A 23,424-nucleotide genomic window follows, 5' to 3' on the forward strand; every position below is an offset into this window, starting at 1 on the left:
GGCAAATTTCCGCCAAATGGTCATCGCATTAGGGGCATATGTAACTGAATCACCAGTGGTACAAACAGTGAGATCACTGGACAATACGGAACTATATCAGGCATGAAACTGACCACAAATCTGCCGTGAAATATTTATCATTCAATTTATCATTTTCAATTGTTCACGTAACTATAAGATATTATCATTAAGGTTTTGGCGAATTACTTTAATTTTTTGGTCAAAGTGAAACAGTAAAGATATAAAAATAACGCTATAAGAAAATACGATACAGAGCTTTTTATATATTGCTACGGAAGCGTAATGTTTGTTTTGGATATAATCTAAATCAGTTGAATATAATCCAATTTGGTAGATCTGCTTAACAAAAATTGTCGTAACTTTTTTAATCGAACATTAAATATTTGTGATATGAAACATCTACCTTATATGTATACATACTGTTGCTATTCAGTTCTACAAACGTACTTTAAAATTCTAGTGGAAAAGAGGTTAGTCGTTCAATCATTCAGCTACAGTATTCATCTGATAAGGATCAATCCTTGGTTACAATCGTGCAAAAATAAATCATCAACATTCTCAAAAGTTTTCCAGTGCTGCTACACCAGAACCAGCAAATCATAACTCGTCTTTTCATGTCCCCATACCCATAACTACTGTTTTCCTCATACCTGGATTACTAATGGCGTTACGTAAATATTACAGCGGAACATGTTTTCCTGCAGTTCTTGTTAACGTCTGCGTAGAAATGTTCCTATAAGGAACGTCGTTTTATTAACAATATTTCACTTATACAACAGAACATCTGAGTCATTTAAACTTACAAAAAGCCAGGACTGGTGAGAACGTTAGATCTAATATATCCCTATATTTAACTTTTAATTCAAAAGTTCTGGGTGGAAGCAACGTTAAAGAGACACTTATGACGCAATTCAAACAGCAGTAAATAGCAAATACAATTAAATGTTCATGAAAATAATGCAATTATTCAATTAAATTCTAAATTCGTTGAAATACAAGGATGAAGTCAAACAGTCATTGAGACAGCACTTTTGTTGTCAATGGTTTCGTCTCAAAAATAGACAAATTAAGCAACCAAAGGTATGTGTTAATTTTTCAATCCTCTCCTATAGTGTTATAATAGTTCTGTTTACAATGAAAATCACGCAATGTGGAGGTCAAACCATGGCTTTTTTCAATTACCTCCTTCCAAATAACGCTTAAAATAACTAAAAACATGGTAATTTGCATTTATGCAATTACGACCGAACAAAAATATGTAGGAACGAAGTCAGAATAGATTTAATGCGGTAATTTTTAATATTCATGACAGAATGTAATAAATCATTGCTGAAAAACAAAATGAAAATAAATTGTCATAATGTTACACAGCACAAATACTAGGAGCCTAGTACCCAATTCATAGCAAATATAATGTTCCTTTTAGTGAAAAACTACACGTACAGATCAAGTCCCCATCCTGCTTAAATAGTATTTAAGTTCTTCCTTCAATAGTGTTTTTCAGAACTATTTGAAACAAAGGCATTCAAAAGCATATAGAATTAGGCTTCTTATATACTGCAGAGGGTCGCGCGTGCACGAGTGATTATTACATACTCGTTTCTATTCCCCATTTAGTTACACTGGTACCGGAAACGTGAATATTTTTCCATACACTGACGCCTGAATTTCATATCGGGTGCGTGACGTAATTCAGTGTGTGTTGTTGCACTTTTTTTTCTATTTAGTTCAGTATTGTTAGTCCTATTCAGGCTATTGAACAAATTTATGATATTTACATTATATTTATACGTGTAGATGCGTTTGTAATAAAAAGGTTATTATCTTTGCATCGGGAAATATGCACTCGTTCTTCAGCGGAAGAATATTGCGCTCCTAAAGTCGCGCAATATTTCCGCTGAAGAACTCGTGCATATTTCCCGATACAAAGCTAATAACCTATAACTATGGTACGTTGTGGTTTAGCTTAGCTCGCACGTGATGTTCAGTTATTTCATCGTTTGATGTGTAATTCCATTATTTAAGTTATAATGTCACCGTATGACAAAACTGCGAGTGTGACTAAAAAGCCGGCTGCACTATCAGATAGTTCCTGTAATTTTGACTTTGAAGAAAATTCTAGGATAGTCCCTGAAAAACCCCTACACTCTCCTTAAATCACACGACTTCTTTTTTTCTTCGCTTGTAATATGGACATTTATTTGACTTTCTAATAGGTGCATTTGTGTTAAGATTTTTAAAAGTCCGAGATTTTCTGCCACAGCCAAGATTTCAACATTTTATTTACAACAGTATGGTTATAATTACTAGTCCCCTACAATGTTGTTTTTAATCAAGTCTGCTTAATGTTGGTTTAACATATAATCTTAGAGCAAAGTGAAAACTTTTAAAGTATGTACTTTTAAACACGTATTTTTGAGATCTTTAAAGGGCAATGGGCTCGAAATTTTAATGTCACTAAATTGCTCACAGAGACTGTAGAGGTATATACATGTATAACGACTTTCAAACGCAGTTCTCCTAGAGCGGCCGAAAGAAGCATCCGCGTTTTATCAAAGCAACAATATATAATTTCACCTTTGGGACTTTAAGTAGATATATATTTAACTTTAATTTAACCCTTAGCCTGCTGCAGGCGAATTTAACAGCCTTTGCAAACAGCTTGGAACCAGATTAAATCGGCGTCTGATCAGGTTCCAAGCTGTTTGCTACTCTGACAATATTTCTTCCAGTTTTGGAGCAAATTGAATGAACTTTACAATCTAAGCAGACGACATTCCCAGCAGACGACAGTTTATCTAGCATGCTAAAGGTTAAGGTAAAAGCTTGGCTTGTTTGGAAATAATGTCACTGCTGACCTCAACTGTCTTTGGGTTTGGTTATAGACCGTCAGTATGGTACAGTTCCTATTTCATTGTAAGCAACTGGAAAAAATCGTACGTGGGACATTTCCGGTGTTAAACCAAGCTAATCATTTGTCGTGCATTTCCAGAAATATGTAAAATGCCTATCTAATATAAGGAAGCTTAATACTGGAAAATAATATATCAAAGAACACTTGAACAGTATGTAGAGCAGAGGTCAAACAAAGATCATAACAATGTCTATAGAAAACAAGGGTACCTCTTCATATTTAATTGCCTCATTGCCAACTTCTTGATGTCCTCCTAAGTGTTTGTACTAACACATGAATCACAAACACTAGACATTCCATCGAAGGTCATTTTCGGTGAAGTACTAAATATAGGATTTTAGTGCCGTACAATTAGGGAAAACACACAATGGTATCTTGTGTATGGAAATACACCTCGGTGAAACACTAAAAAAGGACCTTGGAAATGCGACACAAAGACGCGACTGTTTTCATTTATTATTATGAATGCAACTGCAAATATGTGCAAATGAATATCACTTCACCTAAGCGGCCTCAAGTATGCTATACATTTCAAATTGCTATTGATGGGAGAAAAAAAGTTATTTGTATATTCCTAGTATAATCAGTGGTTAACATTCAAGTGCATATTAGATTGCAAAGGAATTTATAAAGAACCACACAATCAAGGAAGAATGTATTCTTTAACGACTTTCTGATCTTAGTTGGAGAATAATATCTTTAATAATTATGTTGTCCAAATAGCAAGTAGTGCTCCCTTTGTGCTGTGTTTTATCAAACAATTTTAGTGTCACTAAAATCAGGAAATAGAACTCCATGCTAGCTGATGGTCACAGAAAAACATTGTTTGATATACGAGCCGCACCATAAGAAAACCAACATAGTGCATTTGCGACCAGCATGGATCCAGACCAGCCTGCGCATCCGCACAGTCTGGTCAGGATCCATGCTGTTTGCTTTTAAAGCCTATTGCAATTAAAGAAACTGTTAGCGAATAGCATGGATCCTGACCAGACTGCGCGGATGCGCAGGCTAGTCTGGATCCATGCTGGTCGCAAATGCACTATGTTGGTTTTTCATGGTGCGGCTCAATTATTATAGACTTTTGTTGGAAGACAAAATTTTGCAGTCATGTGCAATGACATACATTTTAAATAGTGCATTGTTATTATATTGTATAGCTCTCTGATCCAACTAGTGTGCCTGGCTTATGTACCAGTATCTAGTTATTCCCTGCAAGAGACCAACAACTTCTCGCATGAATTAGGTGTGATGGAAAAATGGTTTGTTCCGGAGAATATCCACTTTTACTGGAGATCAATCACATAATCTCTTGGTTGTAAGTCAAGCTTAAAGGGCCGGCCAGCTAAAAAGTAGCCATATATTGTGTAAAACATTATACAATTCAACTAATTCGATCCCTGCTGACAAGAGGAATTTTGTTAGTCTGTGGTAAAAAGATCCAGGATTGGACAGAGGCCATCAACCATAAATCATATTAGCTAGAGGTAAAAGAGGTCCTCCAACCACTTTAAATTCTGTGGTGTATTAAAGCAATGTATCGATACAAGGGAAACAACTCAAAAATAAAGTTGCCAACATGTTGCATTACTTTTAATACTGCATTACCGTAACAGAATCACGAGCTAGTAATAATAATAATATAATAATATGATAATAATAATAATAATAATATAATAATAATAGTAAATAATGATGAAAAAAGCATAAAATATATCAGTTGCAACAGTATTAAATACATGTAGTAAGAAATTTTCTACCGTCTATAATTTCTGAATATAATAACAAGTTTATTTGAAGGTAATACAATCATGATTATCTATGCCTCCCATTGTATGTAATTCATCCATAGGGAGAGGAACTATTTAAGTTAATTGCACCATACCAATTGTTTTCCCTATTGTATGTATGTTTTTCAATAGTTTTTCAAAGATGTACATTACAAAATAAAATAAATGTTTAAACTAAACGTCAAGACAAAAACTACTTCCCACTTTTTTGAAAGGAAAACTTTACATATATATATATATATATATATATATATATATATATATATATATATATATATATATATATATATATACCTAATTGTCTTCCAAAACAGAAAATGTTTTTATTACAATTCTTTGCAAATATTTTTAACAAGCACATGAAATGCTGAATTAACCGACAAGTGTAAAAAAAGAATTGCTCCTTTTTGTGGGTACTGAACTTCTTTCTACATATTTCAAATCAGTTTATGTGCAACTTTAGAGAAAACGGCCCATTCTGATTGAGAAAATAGCTTTTTTAACTGAAGAAAAACGCTCCCAAAAGTGATTTAAGTGAAAACTGTTATCAAGCTAGGTACATATTGGGCTAGGTAATCAGAATGACTGAATGGGACAGTAACAAGGGAGGCAACAAACCACCAATATATTTGTGTGTACAGTTTATGAAAATTGAAGTAGAGAAAGCAAATATAATTATGCCCTTAACAAAATAATATAAGGTTTGTGACAGTATCTCTATCAAAGAACACTTTAACAGAAACAACTGTAACAGCTAGGTTTGAGCAACATTATTCAATTAATAAATGAGCCGCACCATGAGAAAACCAACATAGTGCATTTGCGACCAGCATGGATCCAGACCAGCCTGCTCATCCGTACAGTCTGGCCAGGATCCATGCTGTTTGCTTTCAAAGCCTATTGCAATTAGAGAAACCATTAGCGAACAGCATGGATCCTGACCAGACTGCGCAGATGCGCAGGTTAGTCTGGATCACTCTGGTTGCAAATGCACTATGTTTATCCATCTGGTTACAAATGCACTATGTTGGATTTCTCATGGTGCAGTTAAAATATTTTTGTCAAAAGACAGATGGATTTTACACTGTAAATCTCTAATAGTTCATAGAAAAAGAAACTCTTGACTACATAAATTAAACTAAAATCTGTTGGCAGGCTGTTATATCATAAATTTTGTTACTATTTAAACATTAACACAAGAATAGACAGAAGTAAAAAAGATCACAATAATAATTATAACAACTTTTTACTAATATAATACATCTCAAAACCATTATCATGTTTTCTTAACAAGAATTAACCCTTAGCCTGCTGGCGGCAAGTGATTCTGCCTATGCGACCAGTGCAGACCAAGATCAGCCTGCACATCCGTGCAGTCTGATCATGGTCTGCACTGTTCGCCATTCAGTCAATAATTTTCAGTGAACACCCCTTCGAAAATTAAATGGTATTGCCTAAATTGAATGATGGACCAGTCCATTTTAGAAATTTAGCAGGGTACGGGTTAATTAGCAACAAGGTTATAAACATATTCATTATCACAGTTATCTTGTTTTTTGGATTCATCATTATTTATATTTCTAAAAGTATATCAGTTATGCATTCTCGTACATCATAGATTTGAAATAGTCTAGAGACAGACCAGAAAACCATGGTAGACATCTAATACAGATATGTGACTACAATCAGTTTTCACAGATTCTGTTAACCAGTGCTCTCATGTCCATTGAAAGTAACCAATAACTTCTCCACATAGGGTGGAGGAGATGCTAAATCTTGTCAAATTATCATGCGTCACCTCAGCAGAGGATTGCACTGAAAACCTATTGACTAGTAGCAGTCCTGCGTTGACTTTCTGGTTGTCTTGCACCCTGCCTACTGTACAATGGCCAACATTTAGATTATTTGTATCACAGCTGTAAAATTTATAACACAAATCTGCACTAAATCAGAGGTATAAATAAAGATCTGACATCAGATTCTCTACATATATTTTTTAGTAATCAACACTTCTTACGCAGATTTGTTTTAGAGTTATTCAAGTAAAGGGGCATAATTGTGAAAGGTTATCAGATATATACTGTGCCTATAGTTTATTTAAAAATTACCTACCGGTATATCATAAACAAGAAATGCCAATTCTCCAAAATGAGAGAATATTAAATGTTGTAGTAAACAATGTTATTGCACAAATGAAACAATTACATAAGTGATTTGTAAAATCATTTCAAGCACCTTCCTTATTTCTTTATTATCAGAGAGATGGTACAGCTGAACCCCTCTTGATCTAGAACACGTTTCTTCTACTAAAAAATAACCACTCTAAATTGTAAACCTCTCTAAAATATAACCTCTCAAAACTTCTCTTAATTGTAAACCCATCTTAATGATAAACCTCTCAAAATTGTAAAACTCCCTCTAATATAACCTCTCAAAACTTCTCTAAACTGTAAACCCCCTTAACCTCTCTAAACCTTTGTTAACTGTAATCTTCTCAACAGTGAACATTTTACTCATCAAGAAACAGTTGTGTTTAGGAGGGTTCTTAAGTAATAATGTTGATTCAATGTATAGTGTTCCAATAATGGAATTCTGGCCTTATGATATCAAAAAAGTGCATAAAAATGGCCGCTTACTGTTGACAGAAAGTGGTAATACATCCAATATTATTAACAGGGAAGAAAACAATGCGTTGTTCAGTTTAATGAGCATAATAAGTCTTTCATGGTCGGCAGGGTGACCGTTTTGTTTACCTAGATAGAAATTTTATAAACATTTCACAGTCAAACATGACATAAAATTGTTTAAATGTAACATGGGAGCCTTAGTTAACACAGATTTTGATGCATTAAATAGTTGAGCTAAAAATGGGATACAGAAAATAGTTTGGAATGTGTCAAAAAACAAGCAATATATTGTTTTGCAGTCTGTTTTACTATATACAATTCTTTTTTATTATTATCCATGACCATGTTTAAGAAGGTAAATATTTCAAATTATAGCAAGTAAATATATTGCACAATTTATGACTTTCTTCTCCAGACTGTGGCATGTGCCACAGACCACTGGTTTTTATGTGCAGTTTCTCTGATGAAGAACGGCATGTTCACATCCTCAATGAGATCAAAGTCTGGTCCAAGAGTTTTCTTCAATGTGTCAAACCCATACACTGGCCTTCCATTATCACCAATGTAGCCCCCAAGCCAAGTACTCTGAAATGGTAAGGTATCTATCTTCAAAGATTTTAAAACATTTAATAAATAAAACATTTCACAGGAATTCCTTCCAAGGCTAAGCAATTATTTGCTTACTAGACTTGGATTTCTGTAGATTACACTGGTGTGTGGAAACTCCATCTTACACCACCGGCATGACTCTCGTGCTCTAAATGGTGTATAACAAGCTACATCTGTGTAGCAGATTCCCATAATAATTATAACAATTTTCGGTTTACCGGATAAAATCAAATACCTTGATATATATAGTTCCTTACAATATATTTCCCGATTTTACAGAAAAAAAAACAACTACAAGTAATTCCATTGCAGAAGATAAAACAAAACCGTTTATTGTGTCTTTGCAACGTCATAAGGTACTTCCTATTTACAGACATAAAAGTTCCTGCATTCTAAGAAAGTCATTTGTTTGAATTTATTTTTACTATTATTTGTATGGCACGCAAGAAAAAGATTCAATCACTGATGGTAGATGCAAGTGGAAGTCTCCAGCTCTCAGGTAATTGTTTACGCAGAGACTTGGCAGAGCATCATTCCCGCCAAAACAGTAACCCTCAAGCTGGATATCCCAGACTACAACCACCAGGCAGTGAAAGAATCTTATGATATACTACAGTCTGTTGGATAAATATCCTTGCAATTAATTTAATGTGCAACGAAAAATTTTCTACAAATATAATATTCCACAATATATAAGTTGTGTAATAAAAATGTCTCAAAATGTTTGTTTGTTTTGACTGTCTTATTACGAAAAATAAAACTAAATTTGTTTTTTGTCTGTTTTGTCACACAGACACAGTATCAGATGATATGTAAGCAGACACAGTTCTAGGTGCTATAATGTACAGTTTTAGGTGCATTTTTCAATGTTATGTACAGTTTTAGGTGATATGTACAGTTTTAGGTGATATGTACAGTTTTAGGTGCTATGTACAGTTTTAGGTGATATGTACAGTTTTTGGTGCTATGTACAGTTTTAGGTGTTATGTACAGTTTTAGGTGATATGTACAGTTTTAGGTGCTATGTACAGTTTTAGGTGATATGTACAGTTTCAGGTGATATGTATGCAGATACTGTTTCAGATGCTTTATACAATTCAAGGTGCTATGTACAGGCTTTCAAGCACTAACTGGCAAAAAATTAGGGCGAGGTACATAGCACCGAGAGAGGGTACGGATTGGAGTAAGGCCTTTTTGTCCATGTTGGGAAGAGCGGGGATCTCCCTCTGAAAACTTTTGATATACAGGTATGAACTGGTGGGCACTGGTGCATTGTTTGGACTAAATGTTGAGGTACTGGAGGGGTACTCCTCTTAATTTAGGGGGTCAGGGGGCTCTCCCCCTGGAAACTTTTGAAATACAGGTATGAAATGGCGGGTGCTGGTGTATTTTTTAATCAAAAATTTTGAGGTAAACATAGGAGGGTGTAATCGTGGTATCTGGTGCATTTTTTATCTAGATTTTGAGATACTGGAAACTCCCCTCATTTGAGGGGGGTCATGGGGATTTTACCCTGAAAATTTTTAAAATAATTAAAGTAGTGTGCAATGGTGGCCTCTGGTGCGTTTTCTGGACCTAAATTTTGAGAAAATATATAGCTGGGTGCAACTTAGATGATTTTAGGTCACTCAGCTAATTTGGGGGTGGGGGAGCACAGAATCATCCTCTGTAAATGAATCTTAAAATCTTAAAGAATATTAACTTCAATAAATTAATTGGTTCATTATAATGTTAATCAGGCATGACTTTGTGCAAAACAAATTTAAGTTCAGACAGAAATTACAACAAAAAAAAAATAGGGATAATTAAAAAAAAAGAAAGTTTTTTTTAGGAATTTGGCCCTTTCTGGGTGTTTATATGACCCGTGCCCACTGAAAATGCTTGACAGAATACTACTATAAAGTCCGAAAAGGGGTACACATAAAAACAAGAGGTGTCTAATGACAGCACACTCAACTATTTGAAACTCTTCCATAAACAGTTTTTAATGTGAAAAGGGGCATAATTTTGCAAACTGTCCGAGTTATGGAACCTGGCTCAGAGAGCTTATTTCATGATGCTGAAGGCTTTGAAAACATCCATTATAATAGTCTTACATGCTGCAAAACTTTCACCAAATTTTCGATGTTACAAAGGGGCATAATATTGACAAAACAAGAGCTATCTGTAAGACAGCCAATGTTCGACTATTCGAATGATTGTCCCAGAAGCAGGAAAATATTACCCTAAATGTTAAAATATCTATAGAGTTTCAATCTATTATCTGCATTAGTTTTGGTGATAGTAATATGCATGCAAAACTTTAACCAATGTTTTAAGTTCAAAAGGGGACATAATTTGACCAAAATGCATGTCAGAGTTATGGGATTTGATCTAGTTTTTATAACCCCGAAGGCACATGTGAAGTTTCAATTTAATATCTGCATTTGTTCTGCAGATAGTAACTTACACGCAAAACTTTAACCAGAAGTCCAATTGGGGCATAATTTGCCAAAAATACATGTCAGATGGGACTTGACACAGTGAGGTTGGTAATTGATCTAGGAAAAGAAAAAATAAGTTTCAAATCTATACCTATGCCTTTAAGTAATAGCTGTATGTACTTGCATGCAAAACTTTAACCAGGATTTTCTAAGTCCAAAAGGGGGCATAATTTGGCCAATATGCAGGTCAGAGTTATGGGACTTGACGCTATCAACTAGTTTTATAACCCTGAAGACACAAGTGAAGTTTCAATTCAATATCTGCATTAGTTTTGGTGGCTGTAACATTCATGTAAAACTTTAACCATGATTTTCTAAGTCCAAAAGGGGGCATAATTTGCTCAAAATACATGTCAGAGTTATGGGACTTGACCCAGTGAGGTTGGTAATTGATCTAAATAAAAAAAAGTTTCAAATCTATATGCCTTTAAGGTAGGTCTGCACTTTTGGATAGAAATTTTATCTACAATGTAGAATTTTATTAAACTGTTATTTTTCAAAACTTCGGACTATACTAAGAAAATTCAGCAAATAAGAAAGGTAGGGTCGTGTGCTTGATTTTTTGCTAGACTTATTTGAAAAATTTGGACCTTACGCAAATTTTCAAAATCGCAACTTTCATAACATTCTCGCGATTAGAATTTTTTCTAAAATGTAGATTTTAATGAAACTTCTCACAATGGTACATTAATATACGGCCTATAATATGGTGAAATAAAATGTGTATGTCCATGTGCTTATTTTTGAGATATTTGACCATGATTGAAGTGGACCGACCTTTTAAGCTAATTTTAAGACATTATTTTGAATTATTTAACGTTTCACGTTTTAGAAAAATATAAAAACTTTAGAAAAACTGAAAACTGTGTTTTTTTTAAAAAATTAACTACAGGTTGGTTAATTAATAAATGTTTTTCATTTCCGTACGCAGAATAGGCGTTAATTACGTTTTCCCGGATAAAGCGTTTGCCATCACTTTGGGTTTTATAAAACGTGCAGAACTATTTAAGTAAAGCAAGTAATTTTGCATGTAAACTTAACCCAGGATTTTAACTCCAAAAGGGGGTAAAATTTGGCCAAAATGCAGGCCATTAGGGACTTGAAATAAGTTTAAAAGCTATACCCTTTAAAATGATACCCTATGTACTTGCTTAAAAGGTGGACGCCGACGCCAGGGTGGAAAATAGATAGACATTTTTTGAAAGCGAGCTAATAAAAGCTAAAGTACATGTATGTAATTTGCCCTGTGTGGTCTTCCTGATGCCAAGCAAGTGTGAACTTTGAAAGCATTTTTTGTAGTAGCCGGAAACTGTTATATTCTTTTTTTTCTAATAAAGCACTAACAAAAGGGGACAACAAGAGTTATTCTTAAAAAATTAAAAAAAACAAGAGTGTCTCCATGGATGCAAACCCCCCGGGCATTTAAATGAATAGTTAGGGGCCGATGTTGGTTTTAGGCCCTTTTGACCTAGGACCGGGGTTTTGCGGCGGACACGTCGTTTTATGGGGTACCATTCTGCCCAATAATTTTAAAACCATGCGAATGACAAAGATATGGACCGGACACGCCTAAATGCACATTAAAATTTGCCCTTTTAAACGTCTAAATGGCCCTTTGCCCTTTTGGCTACGGAGGGTTTTGCAGCAAAATCGTCTTACTGGGGGTACACTTTCATGCCAAGTTATTTAAAAACCATCCATGGTGACAAAAAAATTTGGACCGGCCCAAAATGATATCATGAAAAAATCCTTTAACGTCTAAGTGTGCCCCTTGCCCTTTGAGCTAGGACCTGGGTCTTGCAGCGACACGTCGTCTTATTTGGGGACCATTCATCCCAAGTTTTTTGAAAATCCATCCATCATGAAAAAGATTGGACCGGTACGAATGAACATTAAAAATCACCTTTAAACGTCTAATTTGGCCCTTTGAGCTACGGCCGGGGGTTTTCGCGCACATGTCGTCTTTACTGTGGTACACATCATGCCAAGTTTTTTGAAATCCACCATCGATGAAAAAGAATGGAGGGGACACGAAAATTGCGGACGGGGCCCGACAGAGGGTTCAAAAACTATATGCTCTCTTCGGGGGCTAAAATCTGGCTTCATAATAGATTGACAATCCTTACAATGTGGGTATATCCAATTCATGTTTTTGATAAACATGTTACCAAATTTGTTTTCTTAGATGGAAAACCGGGTAGGGTTCAAATTTAAAAGAGATGGAATAATGGTGGATAGACAGTTAAAAAAATTAGCATCTGGTTCTTTAATCTTTAAAAAACAAACAAGACAGGGTTTTGCCCAGATGAGAGCTTTTTATTAAAGTTCATTTTAGAAAAAATAATACCATCTGGAAAATGTGAACCATGATATGGGTGATGTTATCACAAGTATTCCCCCAGGGGCAACTGACCTGCCAGCGATTTAAGAACTGGAATGGGTGTGCGTCGGCCGTTAATTTGCGTAAAATACATCCAAAATTTTCCCCCAAATTTGTTGGTAGATTACATGCGCACCTTTTAAAAATGAAGTCTACTTCTGCCAAAATTTAGAGAAAAATTTGAAAAAAACTAAATTTTCAAATAGACAATACCTCATTCCCGTTGTTTTGGGGAAATTTCTCATCTTTCTTTTACAGAATAAAAATTTTTTATGATGTTTCATATACAGAAAAAAAGGGCAGAAATAATTTGACTACAATTTCTTTGAAAAAAAAAGATTAAGGTTTTTATATTACTCTTAAATATTTCGATTTTTCACTTAAATGTTAGCTATTTAAAATGCACTAAAAAACACGACAGCAGCAAGGACCCAAAAGATTAAGGGTTTTAAAAAAACAGACATAAGACTTACGACGGCAAGTATTCAACTATTTAAATTTGTTAGCATTTTCTACTCTGAAATTTCTTTGCCATCATTAAGCAGAAGAAAGATTCCCGCAAAGTTTCTTTGTAATCTAAACATTTTGACAATCCAGAAAAAAAAGAAAATCGCATTTTAAAGTCTTAAATTTTTAAGCTTTAAACGTTAGAATATAAGCCCAGAGCCAAGGGGTCTTTGATTGGGAACCTTTTAAGTAGTAAATTATACCCGGGACTGTCAGTTTTTAAAAAAGATCTTAACAAGTACCCTGGAAAAAATCCTTTTTTAAAAATAAACAAAATTCAAGCCTAAGGTCCCCAGGGTATAAATGGTATTTAGCTTTTCAAATTGAACCCTTAACTTAAAGCAGTTCCAAAACAAGTACCAATAAATTTTTTTGTTTCAAAAGTAACAGTGAACTGAGCACAATTAATTTTTCATTAAGTTCATCTATATAATCATTTTTGTGTGTGTGTGTTCGGGTTTAACGTCTTTTTCAACAATTTTTCAGTCATATAAACAACGGTGTCTACTTGTAGCAGTGAGCACATTGCCCAACTTTATAGTGCTGCCTCACTGGAATATCACGCCGTAGACACGTGACATGATACCCAACCCAGTCACATTATACTGACACCGGGCTGACCGGTCCTAGCACTACCCTCTTAATGCTGAGCACCAAGCGAGGAAGCTGCTAGTACCATTTTTTACGTCTTTGGTATGACGCAGCCGGGGATCGAACCCACGACCTCCCGCACTCGAATATAATCATTTTTATCTGTATCTATTCCATTTACCAGAGAATGAGGAACAACTGCTTTGAGATGAGTAACAAGATCGCCTTCATCCTGAATGAAGTACGGCATCTCTCTATCCTGCTTCAATGAGTTACAGGCATCAACAAAAGCTTGACTATAATCTAGTCCAATAACTTCTGTAAACTTCTGAGTCAACTCAAACGATGAACGACCAACTGCACAACCAATGTCAAAGGCTCGAAGTGGGGTTGAATCCTGCAAAAAATTAATCATTGAATCAAATAGAGGATATAGTTTTGTTTCAGTAAAAGACTGAACTATCATTCATTGAGTAAACATTAGATAAAATATGGGTGGCAGAGGCACTAGTGAAAATTTAAAATCTTGTGTGCACGAGTGAAAGACATTTCGATCTTACACGACTTGTCAAACAAACAATGTTCTTTTTATTTCGCGTCGTTTTTTTAAAAACCAAATTATACTAGTTTTACCCATGCAACGTCATGCACATTCGGCAAAGTCACATGCAACTAGAAATGTGTCACAGACACGGATGCCCCCACAACATGAGAAAGATCACAGGCATAAGTTATTTATAGTAACAACTAAGGGAAGTTAATCTTTAAAAAAGAAAATAAATAATTCTAAGTTCACACTGGAACAACTGATACGTATTAGACCTTCCTGGTTCACACAAAAATTCTTACCAGGTAGAGACAGGTCAAAATACTTCTCAAAATTGGATGTAACATGCATGTTGTACTACAGAAAAGTGGTCTTGATTTTTCCCTACGACTAGTAATAAAAAAGTTACAATAGAACTCATTTATAGTAACAACAAAGGGAAGTAATTCTAAAATTGGGACCTGGGTCTTGTGTATGACATTCTGTCTCATGATGGTGTACAAATGAGCCAACTTACATCAAAATCCCTCCATGCATGAAGAAGAAATGCTCAGGACAAAGTCATTCTTGTATGTGACCTTTGGCCTCTAAGTGTGACCTTGACCTTAGATATAGGGACCTGGTCATTGCACAAGACACATTGTCTATCCAAGCTTATTACTTATGTCAAATTATTTTGAAATTGGACCATGCATATCATAGTTATGGACCGGACATGAACATCACCCTTTCAGGACAAAGTCATTCTTGTATGTGACCTTTGGCCTCTAAGTGTGACCTTTACCTTTGGGCTACGGACCTGTTTCTTGCGCAGGACATATGGTCTATCCATGCTTATTATTTGTGGCAAATTATTTTGAAATCGGACCATGCATGTCAAAGTTATGGACAGGACATAAACATCTCCCTTTCCCGAACACACAAACACTCACACGAACAAACACACACGGACAGGAGTAACACTATATGGCCCCTACCCCCATTTTGGCGGGGGCATAAAAAATGACATCACAAAGTAAATAATAGTGAAAATATAAAATAATTCTTTGATATTTTTAGATTTCTTTTACACTTTAATTCGATGAACCAGTCACATCATTTATGCTGGTAGAATACTAGATAATTTTAATATTTTATTAATGCATATTTGGCAGAGAATATCTAATTATTTATACTTCTTTTTCTTTTGCATTCAAGTACATGTCTGTTACAACAGTGAAAGTCATAAAACAAAAATGGCACTGTTCAAACAGTGAAAGTTATAGATATTATCCACTGTCATATCTAATGAACTACCGAAAAACATGAAATAATATTCCATGTTGACAATGTGAGCAACAGCTAGCACATTCTTCAAAGTTCTCATCAGTCACAGTTTTTAAAAAATAAATGCTGAAGTTCTCATCTGTCAAGTTTCTAACATGATAAATGTTTAAGTAAATGTTTTTTGTTTTTGTTTTTTTTTTGGGTGGAGGTGGTGGTGGTGGGGGGGGGGGGGTCTGCAGGCTGCGGTGAAGACCCAACTTTCATCATTGCTGGCACAGCACAGAGGGTTAAAAAAATGAGGTCTTAGAATAGTTCCAAAAATCAAAAACATTTTCACTACCTGTTAGCATTATGTCCTACTTTTATAAACATGTCTAAAAAAGCAATGTTACACTATGATATATATGTCTGGAAGGCATTTCTATTCTTTAGAACATATCTTGGCAGTTCTAAATTGTAATCAACCTGATTTTGGTTATTTAATGGATTTCTTCAGAACAATAATCGTTAAAAGTCGGATCATCAAATCATTTACACTGATTTATATCCACTGATCACAGATTTAAATATCTAAGCACCATTTTAGATACCTCTCATACATTCTGTCAAAGATTTATTTAATGAAACGAAAGACCCATCACAAAGTGTTGGATCCCTATAACAAATCTTTACTTTATTGCTTTTTTAGGAAAGTTTTAATAACATCAGTTTAGTATGGAAGTTCTTCTTTTGATTTCAATATAACTTCTAGTTTTGTTACATACTGGGACATTAATTCAACAATCTGAACAAAAAGACAAGTTTTAAAACAGAAATAGCTTTGGTGGGAACAATAATTTTACAAACTTGCATTTCTAATGAAATTTGGCTCTTTAGTTTCAAGGCAAATGCAAACATGGCCTTTATACTTATTTCCCATCTTGTGGGCATGCGCAACTTAATTTATGTATGGAAAATGTCATTACAAAATAAAAATCAAATATCATGAATTAACAGTGTGAATGATCAATGCTTTTTCCTCTTGGTTATCCAATAAGTACTAATTTTTTTTCATGTCAGAACAGAGTCAACAGAAAATATAGTGGTTTCAAAATGAGGCTTGCTAGCTAACATGTTATCTGAACATTTTTGAATTCTGTTACAGCAAGCTTGAAGAGCTGGCCCTAAGGACCTGCTTGAAAATTATACTTTATGGTAACACAAGTATAGTTTCACACTTGGTGGTACATTTTACACCTAGCAGTGAGGAAGCAGTTATCTCCACCATGTCCACAGCAAATACAGAATGTCATTCTATTCTCGGGTTCAGCATGACGTCACAAACAAAATGGATGCCTAGTTACGGGTCATACAACGGCTTAGTTACGTATACCATATAATGATATGAACTGCCAAACGCCAAAATTTCTAGCGATTATTACCGTTAAAACAGGTGTGAAGGTTGTTTTTCGCAAATTAATCATGTCTTTTAAGTATTATGCTGATCTTGATTCAGTGTCAAAGCTAGATATAATGATTAATTGAATTTAATGGTCATATATATAGAAACCGGTAGGCCTACTTGGGAAAACAATCCTAAGTTGCCTTCCGTGGAATATGGAAATATACAAAATTATTTGATCGAAACACCTGTTAAGAATTTTAAAAACAAACTATTAATCATAATTGAAAAGAAAAATTTACTGTTACAGTAAACTTTTATTTATTGTAGATCTAGATCTATAAAAATATGCTCCAGTAGAATTTTTTTAACTTTAGCTTTCAGTGTAAAAGCATCGCGCTATTAAAGCTACTAAACTATTAATATTTCTAAATATTTTTAGTTCTTAGATGTCAGAAAATCTATCAACATCAGTATGACGAAGTAATTGTTCATTTAGTTTATTTTCAATTGTCACTCGAGAGCACAGAAAAGTGAAGCGGTGAATAAATATACATAACGCATCATGACTGATCTTGGTGATGCTATTGTATAAGAATATAATGGTATGGAATTAAAGAAGTCTCTTGTCTACTAAAAGACATTCCTTTGATATTAACTTGATCTTTATCATATTCTATCGCATAAATTGCCATTTAATGACAGCTGTGGTTAATTTTTGTGTTGTTTTAACACATGTCATACAGCACGTGGAGTAGCTCAAATGAACAAAGGAAATGACAAACAGTAACACCCCCTATGTGCTGCCGGATTAACGAGCAATCACAAAATATCACATGAAAGATTAAATCAATAATTGGTGAGATTTGACTCTGAGTAAAAGAAAAGATTATCTAAAAGTTAATGACATTCATTTTAAAAGATATGCAAACAAATATTTTATTCTTAAGAGAGTTAAATTAAAACAAGCTAAAGTTCGAGATGCGTCTAATAATAGTATACTTTTGAGACAGTTCTAAGTGTTCCTTGTAATATTTCAAATTTGTATTTCATCAGACCTTTTACCCTCTCTATATTTTTTCTGACACTACTTATTTTCTTGAAGTCTCAACTTCTTGGGCTGACAATTTTTTTCGTATAATTAGTTCTGCGCAGCAAGCTGTGGTAAAATGTCGGCTAAAATCTGATCATTGGGTAAGTGGTACTTTCTATCAATAAAATGATGACGATTTCAACTTCAGAGACCCCACCGCCCACGCACATGAAAGGAAAAAAATATCACTGTTTTGTTACATGAAATAAACACTTTAACTTTGCTGTGTTTCTTTTAATCAGAGTAGATTCTTCTAAGTTTATCCACTTCCAAAATATATTGCAAACAGTAGACATTGAAACATCCTACAAATCATTTGGAAAAGTGAAAAATAATTTCTTTAGTATTCTGCCTTGGTTTCTACACCCAATGACTCAGGAAGTATTTGGTAACTTTACTATTTCAAAACTGCCTTATATATTTATAAGAACAACGTTCGTTATCTTCCAGTTTTAGCAATAAACTATATGGCGTAAATGGCTTTGTATTTGGCATCATTATTATGTTATGATGTATATTAAGAATAACATCCGTATCATCTTCCAGTATGTAACGTATAATTAAATGACTGTGCATTTGGCATCATTATTATTTCAAAATTGTCCTTTATATTTTAAGATTAACGTTCGATTTCTTCCAGTTTTAACAATAAATTATATAGCGTAAATGGCTTTGTTTGCCCCAGTCGTCAAGGGGCGCGTAACTCTTATCGACCAAAATACCCGGATGTGTGAAGCCGAGAATTGCTTAAAATTACTAATCACTCAAGAATCATGCAAGAGAGGTTTCCCTTAGTTGAAAAAATGATTCTTTTTTTTTTAAAGATAAAATATCAGACAGAAATTGGAAAATATTGTCATTAGTATTCCAAAAGCCAGTAAGAAAATGCAGTGAATTGGAAATGACGACACGGTGACATTGGCTTCCCGTAAAATTTGCAAAGTATGATATTCGCTGTCATAGGTAAGATGACACTAAATGTTAACTTTTTTTAAGTGATTAGGTTGTCATGAATTTTCATTTTCATTTTCCTGATCTCTTTTAGCCCGCTTTGAAACTTTGTCTAATTTCATCACGTTCATATTATTTTTGGAAGAATGATGCTCAAAGTAAACTAATTAATATGAAGTAAGGCAAAGCCTCAAAACGAGCTCAAAGAAATCGGATTTAACTTTAAAAAAAATATTACAAGGAATATTTACCACTCAAAAGAAAGTGAAAATGTGCAAGAACCAATTCACTTGAAAACAGCCAGTTTACGTTTAGTGTCATTACACCTATCACAGCCAATATCATACTTCGCAAATTTTCAGAAAGCCGGTGTCACAGTGATGTCATTTCCTATTCGCCGCGTTCTAGCACTGCATGGCTTTAATTTTTTTATGACAACATTTTCCAATTTCTTTCCAATGTTTCAGCTTATAATAGAAAATAATCATTTTGTTTTAACTAACTGGAAAGCTTTCTTGCATGATTTTTGAGTAATAAATAATTTTCAGTAATCAAATGAAGTTCTGTATTTACTGCGGACAGCACTCCACTAGGGGCGCCTTGGTAACTTCTGGAGGGAGAAAGTTTTAAAATCAACCACTAAGTGTGAAAGTATACTTTCGTTAAAGGAGGAAAGGGGGGGGGGGGGGGGGGGGGGGGGGGGGGGGGGGGGGGGGGGGGGGGGGGGGGGGGGGGGGGGGTGCCAAAAAGGTTACATAAATTTTAAATATAACTAAAGGGAAAAGGGGCCCCCAAAATCTAGAAAAAACCGACTTTAATTCATCAAAGGCTTTGCCATTTGTGCACATAAGAAATTAGGGGATTATAAAAAAACCCAAAATTGTTATTACTGTTTTAAACAGTTGTTTACTTTGTAAATAAAGGGGGAAAAAAAAAAAAACACCGAGTCTTTAAAAAATTTTTTAGGCACAGTTTTCAAAAACCCCCTTTTTGGGAAATCTAAAGCATCCTTTTGGGCCCCGAAAGCCCCAATTAACTTAAGGTACTTTCCGCCATCTTGAAATTTGGGAAGTGACCTTCTTTTTGAGGTGTGAAAAAAAAAATTAGGGGGAAAAACAAAAGCTTTAAAATTTGCAGCTTTTTCCCAGAGTAAAAAAACAGCTCAGTTTTGAAAAGACTTGAACTAAAAGAAGGTGATAAAAAAAAAAACTTTTTTTTTGGGAAATAAAAAAAGAAGTTTTTTTTCCGCATTTTTCCAAATTTTTGGTTGCTTTATAAACCTTTTTCAAAATACTTTTTTTTAAAAAAAATTTCCCATGAAGGCAAAATTTAGTTCAAAGTTTCAATTAGGGGCCATAGGAAAATTTTGGGTTTTAAACTGAATAAACAAAAACTTAGTAAAAAATTCTGTTTTCAAAATCTGACCCCTCATGTTTTAAAAACGAAAATAAATCTGTACAAAATTGCAAATTTTTCACAAAACATAAAAGTATTGCAATGTGCGTGAAAATGATTTTTTTAAACGTATGGTTTACCAGCCCGGGCCTAAAATTGGGTAAGACAACCTCAGACTTAATGAAACAAGATTTAGCAACGACCCCAAAAATTTTTTTTAAAGGGTTTGGGTGAAAGGTATCAAAAAAGGGTTTTAAATTTTTTATTATAGCGGAATTTATGTACTTATCCCCGGGCGCCCCTGCTTATCTCACAAAAAAATTTTTTGGGGGAAAAAAAATAGAATTTTTTTTTCGGCACCCCCCTCTGTAAAAACTACCGAAATTACTTAACGTAACTTCCCCCCCCCAAAAACTTTTTTGTATATTATAAATTTTAAAAAACAATCAAAATTTTGCTTTATCATGATATTTTTGATAAAATATTTTAGACAATTTTGGGGAAACTTTTGGCCCAGTAATTTCCGCAAAACTGGCCCGGGGCCCAAGTTCGATGTGATATTGTTTCCTTATTAGATGTTTCTTTGCGTCGAAACTAAACCAATTTTGATTTTTCCCCGGGCTTTTTAAAAACAAAAATGGGGAATTTTTAGGGCAGCATGTTTTTAAAAAACTATTTAGAATAAATCGAAAAAGAAAAAAAATGTACAGCCAAATATTTTTAGGAGGTAATACAATTTTTATAAAATTTGGTAGATAACTACAAACTTTTTACAAAAATGCCCCCAGTTAATTTCTCACGCAAAAACCTGATGATTAAAAATCGCAGTACTAAAAAGTAACCTTTCTTTTTCCCTTTGGTTTTTTTTCCCGTTAAAAAAAAAAACCCGATATTTTTTAAACATTTTATATAGTTTTAAAAAACTGAAAATTAAATGTGAAAATTGAAATTCGGCATAGAAATGGACACTGATTTTAAAACATTATTGTTTATTTGCTGGGGGTTTGACAGGGAAGCAGCGGCCCCAAGTACTAAACACGGGCCCCAACGAAACCAAGGAAAAAAAAACGACCCTTTTTAAAAATCATTCTAAAATTTTACGAACATTGGGACCATTTCATTTATACTAGTATTATCCCTTGCTTTTCCCCGAGTGCACACTTTTTTTTTCTATCGTCTTTTAATATAAAGCAGACAGAAAATTTTCCATAAAAATGAAATAAAATCCATAAACACTTCTTAATGTATGTTTTTTCTGAAATTAAAAAATTTAATTTTGGCTAAAAACTAGACCCCCATACTTTAAAGTAAATTCATTTTAAAAATTTTTTCACCCGGGGTTTCCCAAAAAATGCCACGGGAGTCTCGTGATAGAAAACCCCTTTAATTTCCCCCATTTTTAAAAGGGGAAACAAATATTTAAAATTTTGCTTCTTTTTTTATTTATCCCCGGAAAAGTTTCGGAAAGGTTTTTTTGATATTGGAATAATTTTTAGAACATTATGCTTTTAAAAAGTTGAACGTTGATCTTTTTTCAAACAGGATGGAAAACTGAAAAAAAAGTAAGCACTTTTAAATTTTTTTTTTCCAGCAATTTTCCCTCGGGTGAACTTTGACATTTGTTTACCAAACTTTAAAAAGAAAACCAGTTTTGTGTCACCCCTGAAAGGGCGTTGGGTTTCGGGGCCTGAAACTTATTTTCCCCGGAAAAGTTCTGAAAGGGGTTTTTTTTTTGGGGATTTTTTTTTTTTTAGGGTTTTCCCAACACAATGTGCAAATTTTTTTTTTTCCAGTTTTTGAAAAAGATTTAAAAATTTAACTTAATTTTTTGAAAAAGTTCCATTTTTTTCAATAATATTTTGGGGCCCGGGGGATGCTTACACCCTTTTTTAAATGAAACCCCTTTTTTGTCCAAAAATTTGGGGTGTAAAGGGGAAAAAATATCATTAAAACATTTTCGTTTATTTTCTTTAAATGTAAAGGGTTTGGTAACAATCAAGGAGACGGGCATGCTAAAATTACTAAATGGATATCTCTAACAAAAAAAAAAAAGGGGGCATATTTTAAATTTTAGTAAGGGAAAACTGAGGGAAAAGAACCCAATTTATATATTTTAATTTCCCGGAAAATTTAAAACATGGCGGGGAAAATATTTTAGAAAAAAACCCGTCACGTGTTTTTTTCGCATTAGAATTTTTAAAAAAAGACATTTTTTTTGAAAAAAAATAACGCTTCTGTTGGGACTATTTTTTTGGGAATTTCTTTTTTTTTTTGATTTGAAAGGGAAATATTTTATAGCAAAATTTGGTTGTCATTTTTTTTAAAAAAAACCCGAAATTTTGCAAAACCAAAAAAAGTTTTACGGGCAAAATTTTTTTTCCAAAGCACTGGGGGATAGGGGTTTAACTAGCTTTCATTGCCGCAAAATTTTTTCTACAGAAATTTTTTTCCCAAATTTTTTTCATTATTTTTTTGTGTTATTGCATTTCGAAAGCTGTTTCGAGGATTCTGATTTTTCACATGAATTTCTAATTTCAATTTGCGGAAGAACCTTAAGAATTTCTGATGGTGATCCATAATGAAAAACCAGGTATTCATTCAGAAGTTTTTCTGATTCATACACATTGTCCTCCTTTCTCCTTCGTCTTTCACTCCGAAGTTTGTAAGTTGAATAAATAGCGATTCCGGCAGTGACACCGAAAGTGCCGAAAACAAAATATCTATGATCGATATTGAACCAGACTGGCATTATGAGTACAGTTTTTCTTTACGTTCTTGCGTTAAAATAGAAGAAAAAATCATGCACGAAACACAAGTTTGTTGTTGTTGTTGTTGAACCGGAAACGGAAATTCTTTACCGGCGGTGTAA

General features: G+C 33.9%; 1 protein-coding gene across 1 annotated transcript; it reads right to left on the reverse strand.

The window, feature by feature from the left end:
- Window positions 1-5,351: 5,351 nt before the first annotated feature.
- LOC123544134 (uncharacterized) lies at window positions 5,352-23,424 on the reverse strand. Its single transcript, XM_053530600.1, has 4 exons — window positions 23,099-23,424; window positions 20,104-20,239; window positions 14,104-14,319; window positions 5,352-7,937 (listed from the first exon to the last, which is right to left on the reverse strand). The coding sequence occupies exons 1-4, from the start codon at window positions 23,302-23,304 to the stop codon at window positions 7,749-7,751; spliced, it is 747 nt and encodes a 248-aa protein (XP_053386575.1). The 5' UTR covers window positions 23,305-23,424; the 3' UTR covers window positions 5,352-7,748.

Source organism: Mercenaria mercenaria, chromosome 1, assembly GCF_021730395.1.
Source record: "Mercenaria mercenaria strain notata chromosome 1, MADL_Memer_1, whole genome shotgun sequence".
NCBI classification, from domain to species: domain Eukaryota; kingdom Metazoa; phylum Mollusca; class Bivalvia; order Venerida; family Veneridae; genus Mercenaria; species Mercenaria mercenaria.

Coding starts and splice junctions, on each gene's coding strand:
- LOC123544134 (XM_053530600.1), bottom strand. CDS start 23,304: ATGCCAGTCTGGTTCAATATCGATCATAGATATTTTGTTTTCGGCACT. Junction 20,240..23,098: donor GAAATTCTTAAGGTTCTTCC/GCAAATTGAAAT, acceptor CACCTCAAAAAG/AAGGTCACTTCCCAAATTTC. Junction 14,320..20,103: donor AAAAATTTTTTAAAGACTCG/GTGTTTTTTTTT, acceptor AATTTTTTGCAG/GATTCAACCCCACTTCGAGC.